Source organism: Macrotis lagotis, chromosome 1 (assembly GCF_037893015.1).
Source record: "Macrotis lagotis isolate mMagLag1 chromosome 1, bilby.v1.9.chrom.fasta, whole genome shotgun sequence".
NCBI classification, from domain to species: Eukaryota; Metazoa; Chordata; class Mammalia; order Peramelemorphia; family Peramelidae; genus Macrotis; species Macrotis lagotis.
Genome location: NC_133658.1, coordinates 173,555,205 through 173,568,003, shown reverse-complemented (window position 1 = coordinate 173,568,003; position 12,799 = coordinate 173,555,205). Strand labels below are relative to the sequence as shown.

Below are 12,799 nucleotides of genomic sequence, written 5' to 3'. Positions count from 1 at the left end.
TTCTAGAGCCCTAAGAAAGAATGGGTATTCAGTAAACAGAGAGCTAATAAACGTATATTGAGTTTGTTGTCAGTCTCTGTTCCTCCCTGTTCTGCCTTGACTATTAGTACCAGTAACAATCATGCTACCTCATTGAGTCTGTTTTCCTCTTATGTAAAAAGAATGAATTGAACTAGATGATCACTCAAGTCTCTTCTATCTCTGACAATCTACTACAGTAGCTTAGATACTGAAACAGAATATACCTGAAGCTACAATTAAATGAACTATTACTCCTTCCCATCTTGGGATATGAAGTCTAGACCAAGCTTGGAAGATCATTCTGACATAGTTCCAGGTCTGGAGTTTCAGAAAGTCCTAGTTGTTAAGTTATTTCCAGAGTTACTCAAAGCAAAATTGATTTGCTTACTTGGTTTAATTTCAGAATTACTCAATCTGTGAGTACTAATTAGGCATCATAAATGATTTTAAAAAGTAGTTGGTAAGCCATGATCTTTTATATTTATATTTTAATGCATCTTTTTACAAAAATTCCTTGTTTCATTTTTCTAAGGCTATTAATAGGTGTTTATGAAGTTTAAAATTCTTATATATGGCCAAAATATCTTTTAAAAAGACTAGGCAGAGGGAATTATTACAGAAGAAATAATGTATTATATGTTAAAATAACATTTAAATTTTATTAACTATATGCAATTAATATTGAAATAAGTCTATTAAACAAACATACTAACTGTGCTGACCTTTTATTCAAGTCAAAAAACTAGCTTTAACAATGACCTAAAAAAAAGGCATAAAGAGATGGAAAAACTTTTTTTTATATGGTTTTATGTATAAACATCCATTTTCTTAAATTTAGAAGATTTAGAACTGAGCAGTTTGAAATTTTATGCCTGGTGTCAGTTGTGGGATTAGGGAAAAGGAATCATCATTTTTTTATAGAAACAAAGTGATTCAACTGAATTCCCTAAATCACACAGCAATTCACAAAGACAATCAGACTGAAAATCATCTTACTAGAGTAACATAGACATAATGTAAATTATTAAATGATGATTTTATTCAAAATACTGTTATTTTCCTAACAATCAATTATTCTTATAGCATAGCCGTTATGTATCTCTAAACATCTATTTCTATATATTGGGATATAAAGAAAGGACATTAACTATCAAGTTAGAGATAGAAACATATACTAAATTAACTACTCAAACTATTTTTTTATCACTGTTCTACTTGTTCTGTTCTTCCCAATCTCGATGATCTTCTCTATTCTGGGTCACTTTCTCCTTACATCTCTTGCCTTCTCCAATCAACTGCACTGTTCCATGGGTCATAACTCATCTCAGGAATGATTTTTTTGCTTTCTTTTCCTCAGTTTTATGAAATACATTCATAGCACCAAAGTTTTTCCTTAACATATTGACTCTGCTGATGAATATTAAAGTTACTGCAACATCCAATATGTCAGGTAGAAAAGAAAAATGAATAAAATGAATATGTTGTGAATGTTATAAAGCTTAATAGAGGCCTCCACAAGGATTCATTTAATATGGAGAATTAGGAAACATTCTGTGAAAAAACAAAGTCCAGGATCTGTCTTACATACAGTACCTATCATCGGTCACTGGCAGCAGATGGGATGGAGATTTTGCTGCAATGGCTGGGGAGTTGGAGTGAGATCGATTCTCCACCAGGGTTCCCTGGCACCCTTTGTGGACATCAAATTCACAAAGCTTTTGCTTCAGCTGCTGAATTTCCCACTCTAACCTATACAGAGGTGAAACAAATTGAATCAAAAGCTCCATAAGTTCAAGGTCAAATTAAGCATTCAACTTCACGTGACCATCATTCATAAACTCAAAGATCATTATACTAAAATCACCCTGATCAAGCTATATACAAAGCTGTCACTTGGAAACATACAGGTGTATTTATAATAAGGTAACCATAAACTAGTGCTCCCTCAAATTACATAGTTTTGAATATACTTACCTGAATACATGTTGTATTCCCCTTCCCCCTACCCTAGGGGGAAAGGACAGTGTCATGTATGTCTTATATTTTCTACCAGCAAATAGCATGTACTCATTACTGATTAACTGAACTGAATTACTCCATCCATCATCAATAATGACCATTGTGTTTGATTATCCAGAGACATGATGTATATAACTACAAGTTGAAGACACTGAAAAAAATGCAAATGGGGACAAATTTCTATCTTAAAATTTACCCCATGATGCTTTTGGAGGTTCTAAGCTTTTCCATGTTCTCAGACTACATTTCTACTCATTTCCACAAAAAAAAAGCTTTAACAGTTTTCACACTACTAAAAGGGTAGTGAAATCAGTCATCTCATTATTTCCCATTTTACTGGGAAAAGACAGGTATCAAAGAGAAAGTCATGGCAAAGAGAGTGATAAGCAGAAAAATAGAGAAGGGGGATGGATAAAGGAGAGATCATTTGTGATAATGGCAGAGAAGGAAACAGTTATGTGAATGAACCTAAGTGAGGTGGTCAGTTTTTGAGGTCTGCAATGCCTAACTCTGATCTTCTTAGTATTACCTAAAAACTTTTACAGGAATTGACCCTCTGAGGTGGGGGATGGGGGTATTTTTTTTTTTTTTTTGCAAGGTAGTGGGGTTAAGTGACTTTACACAGCTTGGTAATTATTAAAGGCCTGAGGCCACATTTGAACTCAGGTCCATCCTCCTGACTCTAGGGGTGTTACTCTATCTACTGTGCCACCTAGCTGCCCCAGGGGGTAGAAATTTAAGTAAAGGAAATTGCTCTTCACATTTCAAATACTATACTTGATGTTATACTTATGTAGGACAGTACACCACAGAGTATATGAATTGAAATAGTTCCAGCAACTGTGGCTGGAACCTTGGGGCAAAATAAATCAGATGACTGCACAGTCTTAAATCTATTCATTTAAAAGTTTGAGGGAAAACAGCTAAAAATGATTTTTTTTCTTCTAGAATAAATCTCAAAACCACATATAATATTTTGAGGGTACTTTAGGGAAGTTCAATAGCAATGATAAATACCACTATAATTCTAAATAATAACTCCTCAATCAATACAAACTTCAAATACATATATTTTCAGTGAACTCTAAACATTACTTACTGTCAAAACTATTGTCACTGACAGATCATAATTAAGTCTCTGCAGTTCTATTAATGATTTTGCTCCACACATAACCACTATCTTTCATCTCTTCCATTAATTTAAAGAAACTGTCAAAATTAAGTAATTATATATGAAAGAATTTATTTTGGCAGTGATTTGCCATTAGATTAATTCAGGTAATGTTAAATTTATGGATTATACAAACCTAAAGCAAATTTCTGAAAACAATATATTCTATTTTCTTCCCTGACTTCTGTTAAAATATGCATCAGGTTATCCTGAAAACATTTTCCTAATGTGTTTCCAGAACTGGTAGTTGTTGGGTTTTGCTATTTTCTCTGCAGGTCAGGGAAAGTTCTCCTTTCCATCAGACAAACACTGTAACAATAGTGTAGTGTGAAATAAGAATTTCAGGTTCATGCTAAGTATAGTTCTGTTCTGACTAAACAGAATTGTAAGATTCCATGTTAAATATGGCATAACAATGCTAGAGAGCTGCCACTCAACTAATTTTCTGTTTTCTTTCTGCAATAGAAGGAAATTCCTGAGACAAGAATCCCTTTTACTAGAAGTCTCCTCCCATGTCTAAACCACAGGAATTTTGCTGGGGGCTGAAGAAATTCTGATACCACTTTTATAGTTCCTAGAACTTGGATCCTCTCATATTTTACCAGGAATTTACAATTTCAAACAGATCTAGCCTGCAATATTACATCAATGCTTGACATTGTACAACATCTACTGCATTATAACCTGTCTTAGAAGTAGAAAGGACATCCTTCCCCTGAACAAGAATCAAGAATGATTATTTTGATATAACCAATTACTTATAAGCTCTTGATTTTCAGCCCAAATTTGCCTCTGTGATTTTCCTATATTGCTCCTATTTTTACTATTTGGGTCAAATAGAACACATCTAATTCTCTATTTCATGACTCCCCTTTAAATATTTTTAAATGGCTATCTTATCTCAGTTCTGTCTCAAAGTTTCTCTGCTTAAATCTGAGATTTCAAGCTCTGTAAAACAAAATAAATCCTCTACTGTATCAAATCTCTTGCTCAAAATTGCTCATTGAATTGATGCTATATATTATAGTAGAAAGATTAATTCACACTATGTTAGGATATTTAAGTTCTAATTTTTATTCTGCTGTTTAGCTGTGTGAGTTTAATAAAGTGTCTTCTTAAGTCCCAGGTTTCTTATTTGTGGTGCCTAGACTCCATTATCCTTTAATTGTATTGGTCAATGAGTCTGAAACAATTAAATTAGCACATTTTATGCTTTAGTTTGTGTGTGTATATATGTATGTGTGAGAGAGATAGCGCTCCATTTCTGTCATTTCCATGACAGCAGACAGTGCTTTGTCTGTGGTATTGGGCAGCTAGGGGCTGAGTGGATACAACACCAGCCCTGGAGTCAGGAAGACCTGAGTTCAAATATGGCCTTAGACACTTAATAATTGCCTAGCCATGTGACCATGGACAAGGCACTTAACCCTATTGCCTTAAATAAAATTCAAAAAATATATATTTAGTAGGGTTTAGCATATAATAAATATTTCCTGAAGTGAATTTTATGCTTTCTAAAATGAAACAACACATTTTGAGATGACAGAATATAAACTGGTTTGCAAACTTTTAAATGCAAAGGGATATTTAAAAATCTAACTATTATTATTATTATTATTATTATTATGACAAGATTTACAATTAAGAAACTACATTAAAATATAATCTGATACTTTGTCAGATGGGAATTGCAACTGATTTTGTTATAAAGGGTTTCACTTAAATCCACTAATGATTCAATTCCATAGAATCTCCATTATGTGGTCAACACCATAGATGACATTGTGAAAAGTGCCAAAAGAAATAAAAGGCAAGTCTCAAGACCCAGAGTTTACAGTTTAATCTAAATGAAAGGAGATTCTCATACTCAGAAATTACCACATTGAAATGACAAATATATATAAGATATACAATAGGAATTCAGAGAATGATGAAATCAACATGGGTTGGAAAAGCCAAAAACTACACAGAGGAGGGTACTGTTAAAAAGTAAAATTTGGATATGCAAAGAGCTAGAAACTGTAAAAAAGAGAATATCATGAAGAAGGAATAAAGGTATGAACAAATAAGTGAAAGGGCCCTTGGGTTCATGCTATAGAAGAAAATGGATGAAGGAATTAGTGAGATTTAAGCTGAAGGTAAAATTTGGGAAGGATGGGGAAGTGAGACAAATAAGAGCAGTCATCAAATATTTGAAGGCCTTTTATATAGAAAAAGAAGAACAAGAACCAAACTTGTTCGTGGCTCCTGAGGGCCCAGTTAGGAGAATACACTTTAGAGGTTTCAGAGGCAAATTTTGAGTTTGCTAAGGGAAAACTTCCTAACAATGAGAGCTGTCCAAAGCCAAAATGGGTTTCTTTAGGAAATCTGGGATCCTATCCTTTCTCATAGCTTCTAACAGAGCCAGATGACTACATCAGCCAGACTATATTGTAGAGATTTTTTTTTTAGGAAGGTAAATTCATACTGACTAGACAGGCTAGTAGAAGAGTCTTAAGGCAAGAAAAAAAAATTATTCTAAGCATTTAACCTTCCTTAACAGCCATCATTATAAGGCAGTAATATTTTTATTACAAAAGAAAATATAATACACTTAAATAACCTTGCTTTTATCTGATTTCTAAGCTAATACAATACCATTAAGTCAATTATCAATGGATAAACTGTCCTAGTATACTCATAAAAAAAAAGAAATAATACTTTTCCCTTCCAGGGCTACTATTCAATTTACAACAATGGCCCAATTTGAGAGGCAGTTTCAGAGATGGAAAGGAAAATTTCTTTAAAATTGGAGAATTCTGACCTAATAGTTGTATTCATGCAGCAAAAAAAAAGTGAGGACCTTATATTATGAATATATGTGTGCATAATTTGTATATATATATATATATATATATGAAATATATATGGATGTTTATAGATATATATATGTATAAACACATAAATATATGTACATACATTTAATTGTAGTTTTCTTTAGGGTGGTGGAAGGAGGGGAAAAACAATAAAGCAAAAAAAGTGTAGAAAAGGAAAAAAGAAAACTAACAAGGAAATAAAGAAAAGCCAGGCAGTTTTGAAAACTATATAATATTTATTATATAGGTTTTTTTGAAATGGAAATTTATTGCTTTGTATTGAGAGGATCAAATCCTCTCCTATAGTCTGCTGTGTACATGGCAAGGTTGTTTGTTTCTTTTTTTTCTTTTCTCATTTTGTATCTTAGTTTAAAATTTTAAAAATTACCAAAAAAAAAGAAAAAAATCTACTAATACATAATGAGGGCGAAGTAAATCCTTCTATACTACACCCTGCCTGGTCAAATCACATATGGAATATTATATTTAGTTCCAAGAGCTACCCAGTTGGGGAATGTACAAAAAGACAAAAACAAAGATAGTGAAAGCACTAGGATTGATAGAGGATAGACTGAAACAACTTAGGGATATTTCGCCTGAAGAAAAATCAAGGAGTACGTAATTCCCGTATTTGAAAGGCTGTCACACACAAGATAAATTTGAGGGTAGGACCAGAAACAAGTGGTAGAAAGGTCTACTGCAAGAATATGAATGGTGTCCATTTGTTAATGATACTGATGGTGATGGTAGAGTGGTGGGTATCCATGTATAACTTGTTGTAAATGACCTGAGGTCCTTTCCAATCCATAAATGGGCTAAAAAGTGCTAATTGTGCAAGCTTTGACACTCATTTAATAAAAAATTAAATTAGAATTTGACTAAAACATGAATCAATTTAAGAAAATAAGATGAAAAGGAAAAGAGAAATGGCTTAGATTGTTGATACGGGGAAAAGGTTAATATTCTAAAAATACAGTCATCTTGGTTATGAAACCGTCAAAAATTACTAAGATGAACTTAAAAGAACATCTACCTGAATATTTGTGGTCCATTGATAGTTCAGGAAAAAAAGGAGATCATTGAGACTTGGTTAGTCAAAAGACCTTATGGAGGTGATAGGGATTTGAGTTGGGACCCCATTGGAAAGAAGTAAAGAGAGGATATAGGGGAGGATATACAGCTGGAAGTGGTTATGTCTTTTTTGATTAAGATAGAAATAGTAAGGACTGACATAAAAAAAAGAAGGTTTCCTCCCTTTGTTGTTCCTCTGACTATGAAGAAAAACCCTGGGGAGATGACTAATCCAACTTTTCAAGTGGTTGATGCATAAATGAGTGGAACTGCTAGGTGAGAACAGCAGGCCCAAGGTAGGGACAGGTGACTGAATATTACCTTTCAACTCATCTATTTGATCTCTATTTACACAAATCTTCTATTTTCATACCATCTGGAAGTTCAAATAACCAGATCAATCAAGCACACTAAGTTATAAATCAGGTTTTGAGGATCACCAAAAAAAAAAAAACCAACCAAAACCCCCCCCCCCAAACCATTATAACCAGGGGGTAGTGGGATAGAACTGTCACACCGCTCTCAGTGTCAGTCTATATTACACCTTAGCTAAACCTATTCCATCCAAATAATAAATCCCAAAGCAACCTTTGGTTGGCTTCTGCAGATGTGCTGACATTGGAAACTCTCTCTCACCAACTCTGCAATCGTTTTGCTTCTGTTATTATAGAGTCCTCATGCTAGATCAAAGTAGTAAGAGAAGCTGACAAAAGATTGGAACATCAAGCAAAAGTCCACACAGCATGGAACGAGGTAAGAGGATGATCCCTACCTTTTTAAAGCTATAGTAGCTTTGAGTGTACATTTTAGTTACCTAGCCTCTCCCCAGGAGTTTTCTTAAACTACTTACACATTTCTTTTTAAGAAATAGTTTTCTATATTCAAGAGTTAGAAAGATGGCTTCAACCTTTAAACTAGCAGAACTAACAAAATTTGGCTAGTAATTAACACAAAAATCAGTTCTATAGAAATGTCCTCTCCACAAGCATCCCTAAGGTGCCAAGGGACTTCCCTTTTCTGCCCAGGAGACTCAGTCACCAAGAAGACTCATACTAGGTTGTGTGGTTCCAGACTTGTATAGAACCTTGTTCCCATAAGCCCCCAATGGTTTCTACTAGCCCTAGACAAGAAGGACTGTCTATATTAAAATTCAGTCTTTCTAGCTAATGGTACCTAAAATTGACTATATAAAGGATAGACAGAAAATACTTCATCTGTGGCACTTTGGAATAGGAAACTGTTTCAACTAAAACATGAGCGAGATTCTCACAGGGGATAAAGTGTCTTTGAATATATTTGTCTGATAAATTTCGTTTTCAGGGCACAAAAACACACTCTCATGGGCATGAAGGAATTGGTTAAGTTCTCTAAATTGACCAACTTGACCCTGAACACATCATAAATGAAATGAAAACTCCCTAAATGAAATTATTATTAGCACTACAAGTGTTAATAAAAAAAATTATCATTTAATATGAGGCAAGGGGAATAGCCAACAAAGGAAAATGGCCAAGATTAGACAACTTTATCAATATACCATATGCCTCAATATAAAAACACTTCCTCAAGGGAGCTGGGGTAGAGAGCTACCCCCATCCCTCCATATTAGACTTCTGGAGGCTGTGTAATTCAAAAGAAAAAATCTTTCTCAGGTCAGATTTGAGGAAAACAAATTCCATCCTGTCATTAAGAGAATAAAGATCATTTTTGACCAGTGAAATATGCCTAGGAATAAAATATTTTCCCTTTTGTAATAACTCTTAAGTTCTTACCTTTCTCGGTCCTGTTCTAAGGCTTTTTGTTCAGATTCTAGACTAGCTCTGAGACCTGACTGCTCACTATTATTGCTGTTGAGAGTAGCCAACTTCTGTTTCTGCTCTTCAATCTCCACATCTAGAGTAGAGCGTCGCTGAATTGCAGTATGTCTCTTTTCCAGTCTTGCAACAGCTTGTTCCAATGCCTCCCTCTGTTGCTTTTCCCTTGATTCAAGAATTTCTTTTTCCTTTTTCCTAACTTTCTCTTCTTGACGAGCAATGTTGGCAGTGAATTCAAATGTGGCTTGGAGCTTCTGCAGCTGGTTGGCATTGGCTCTGTATTGGGCAAGCTGTTCCTTTTTTTCTTCTCTTTCTTTCTCAACTTGATAAAGTGTGTTGTCTAAGCCAAGGAGACCTCTGTCAAGGATTTCAAAAGCCCTCTGCTTCTCTTCCAACAAAACTGGTAAATGATTCTGTATGAGGTACTGAAGCTGGCGTTTTTTATACTGCAATCTATCTTCTGTTGGTTTCATTTTCTCTAAGTCTTGGACCACTTGGGTTACCTTCAAGAGAGTTTCATCACTTACTCTGCTCAAATTCAAATCTTCAGTGGCACCTGTTAAATGCTCTAGAATTTCCCATTCATCTGTCACTTCTTTTTCAAGGAGATCCCGCTGCTGAACTAAGTCTTTCTCCAAACTAGTCAACTGTGCAAGCTGCCTTCTCTTAAAGTTTAGGAAATTAAGCTGCACTTTCTCTAATTCTTCACCATCTTCTTCCCCCTCAGACCGGGCTTCTTTAAATTTCAAAAGAGATCGTCTGATTTCTTCCAAGTCCCTTATCTCCTCTTCAAGTCGTTGAACATCACCACACTTTAGGATTTGTATCATATCTTGTTTCTCCCTGACTTCTTCTTCGAGATGGGCAACAAGCATCAGCTGCTCTTTTTCCTGTTCTTCAAGTCTCTTTTTCTCTAATTCAAGCTTGGCCCATTGCTCATCTTTTTCCTTTCTAAGTCGGTCAAGTTCTTGGAATATCTGTATCTTCTCTGCCTTTTCACTGTTATTGAGCTCTTGGAGCCGCTGGAGTTCTTCCTTGACTCTGAGAAAGTTCTCTTCTTCTTGCCTTTTCTTCTGAAGCTCTATCTCTTGCTGCTCTCTGAGCCGTTCCTCTTCAAATTTTTCTTTTTCAGCTAGCAAGTCTTTCAGCCGACTTTCAATATGAAAGCTTCGGCGTTTCAAGCTCTCCTCCTGTTTCCGGATTTGTCGCTGTACTATTTCTGTTTCCTTGCGTTGTGACTCTACTTCTTGTTGCATTTGCTCTAATTTTGCTTTGTCTGATTTTTGTTTTTCTTCCATTTCTTCAATAAGTTTCCTTTAAAAAAAACAAACAAATTATTGGCCAAGGTGTTATATATTTGCTGTTAGTAAATTTTTTTTAAACATAGGAGACTCTTAACACCCACTGTTTAAAAAAAAATTGCTATTAAAAAAAAAACAGCATGGGGGCAGCTAGGTGGCATAGTGGATAAAGCACGGGCCTTGGAGTCAGGAGTATCTGGGTTCAAATCTGGTCTCAGACACTTAATAATTACCTGTGGCCTTGGGCAAGCCACTTAACCCCATTTGCCTTGCAAAAAAACCTAAAAAAAAAAAAAACCCAGTATATCAGTTCTATGTTTTCCTCATTTAAAGAATGCTACATGGGGGAAGCTAGTGGAAAAAGCATCAGTCCTGGAGTCAGGAGCACCCGAATTCAAATTTGGCCTCAGACAAGTGTAAACTTGGGCAAGTCATTTAACCCCATTGCCTTGCAAAAACTAGGGGAAAAAAAGAATACTACTTCTATTGAACTCCTATATTGTAATGCACTATTAAAAACACATTACTAGGGAGGAAAAGGCTGAGCTTGGGAGAGAAAGAATCATATAAGATTCAAAACTATAAGAATTATGTTCAACCCAAAGATGAAAAACCTTGAAAGTGATACTTTTGAAAACATCAAATATAAGTGCCTACAGTAACTCATTTTCATTTTGTGTAAAGACTAAAACCAAGAACATTCACAGTTCTATTCATCTTTTTCCAAGTTCTACATATCATCAAGCATTTCAGTGCTTGTTCAGAACTAGTCAGAAAAAGCAAATTATTTTGTGCACATTACAAGAATGATAGAAACTTATTACTCTGCACCCAATAATTAGGAAATTAGAAAAGCTTCCCTACTTGTTAAAACGCTAAAACTAAGTGGTGGTCATAATGCACTTTTATTTGATAAAAATTCATCACCATTTTATGCAAGAGTTATCTCTGAAATAGTAGTAAAGTTACCTACAAGGATATTTATATGTTGTTTTGGTTTCCTAAGTAAACAAACATCTGTCCCATAGGAAGCTAAAAGGTACTATAATAAACAAATTATGCAGATGATTATCCTACTTGGGTAGTATCCACAGTTTGATAATCTGTAAAGCACTTTCCTCACAGACTTGTGAAGATTATAGGAGATATATAAAGATCTACTATTACCACCATTATCATCTTCATCACCATTACTATCCTGATTACTCCCTTTGGTCTGATCTTGGTTCATTAAAAAGAAGTAGACAAAACTTTTATTCATCCACTTGGTTAGCATAAAACAGGCTGAGGTGGGGAAAGAGTCAGATGGAACAGGAAGTGATTTTATTTAAAAGGAGAGATAATAGATTATTCAGGTATCTCTTTTAGTTACTTTCCCCTCTATTACACTTCCTAGACTTAATCCTGTTTATTCAGTTATCCCTTTTAGTTACTTTCCCCTCTATTACACTTCCTAGCCTTAATCTTGTTTTGATTTCTCAAATAAACATAAAAAAATCTTACTAAATAGGCCTTGGCATGATAGATTTAGTGCTAGGAAGAGGCCCCCATATTTAAAGAACAGGCTAAAATAATGAAACAGTTGAAAGAAATTGAGGTTAGCAGCTTTAGAATGCAAAAATATCAAACATTTTTTAAAAAGAATTATGGAGAGAGATGTCCTAAAACTCAAAATGCAAATTAAGTAATGTGCAATAAAAAAATTTATGGACTTAAAAAAAAATCACAGAAGTGCTAGAAGTCATGTACATCTTACCTTTTATTTTCTAATTTTTCCAGTTCTTCACGCTGCTGCCTCTCAAATTCAAGCCTAATAAAATCAAATAAAACTGAGTTATTTTGGGGTAATATATTTTTCTACCTTGCTCTATGCAAACATGCAAACACACATTTACATTTATACTGATATTTCTATCAAAAACAAATGTCAGTTTTAAAAGTGTTATTTTTAATTATAATGTATTAGTAAGCTTTTAAATGTATTAATTGTTCTACAGTGATAGAAAAAATATATCCCTTTGCTGCAATTATAAATAAAATGATGTGTTCCTGGATACTTGTATTCAAACTGAATTGCAAGTTATTTTCTTGAGAAAAAACATAGTATTTAATTATATTAGAGGTTAAACAAGGTTTCTAAATGATAAGTACTATTACTGCAAATCTACATGTCTACTACATGCAGATGCAGCCACCAATAAATAGAAATTAAGGTTCTCTACCTTAAACAGATTGGTCCTTTAACAGGAAAAAGACTGCTAGGAGAAGGCAGAAAGAAAGCAAAGTGATGAAAGAAATTAATAGGGAAGAAAATCATCCAGAGAAAAAGCAGTCAGATACTTTAATGCCAACAGTCATGCATAAAATGAGATTACTTTTTTTAAAACTAATGTTTGGAGATAGCTTATTGATAAGACTGGAAAAAATAAGTTAAAATCTTTTAGATTTACATACATTAAATGACAGTCAGTATAACTCCAATTTAAATTATGTTATAAACAATAGATCATTTAATTTTCTGAACTAATTCCCCCAGAATTAGCAGTA

The 12,799-nt window shown here is 34.1% G+C and overlaps 1 protein-coding gene across 16 annotated transcripts in view; it reads right to left on the bottom strand.

Moving 5' to 3' along the window:
* KIF16B (kinesin family member 16B) overlaps positions 1–12,799 on the bottom strand; it is a 563,734-nt gene that overhangs the window by 330,384 nt on the left and 220,551 nt on the right. For 13 of the 16 annotated variants that reach the window (XM_074209395.1, XM_074209398.1, XM_074209402.1 and 10 more), the window contains 4 exons: positions 12,475–12,507; positions 12,009–12,062; positions 8,910–10,265; positions 1,615–1,770 (listed from right to left, as the gene is read on the bottom strand). In XM_074209395.1, coding sequence (XP_074065496.1) covers positions 1,615–1,770; positions 8,910–10,265; positions 12,009–12,062; positions 12,475–12,507 — 1,599 coding nt within the window. The remainder of the gene's footprint in view (positions 1–1,614; positions 1,771–8,909; positions 10,266–12,008; positions 12,063–12,474; positions 12,508–12,799) is intronic. The other 3 variants (XM_074209396.1, XM_074209399.1, XM_074209401.1) reach the window with 1 other exon arrangement.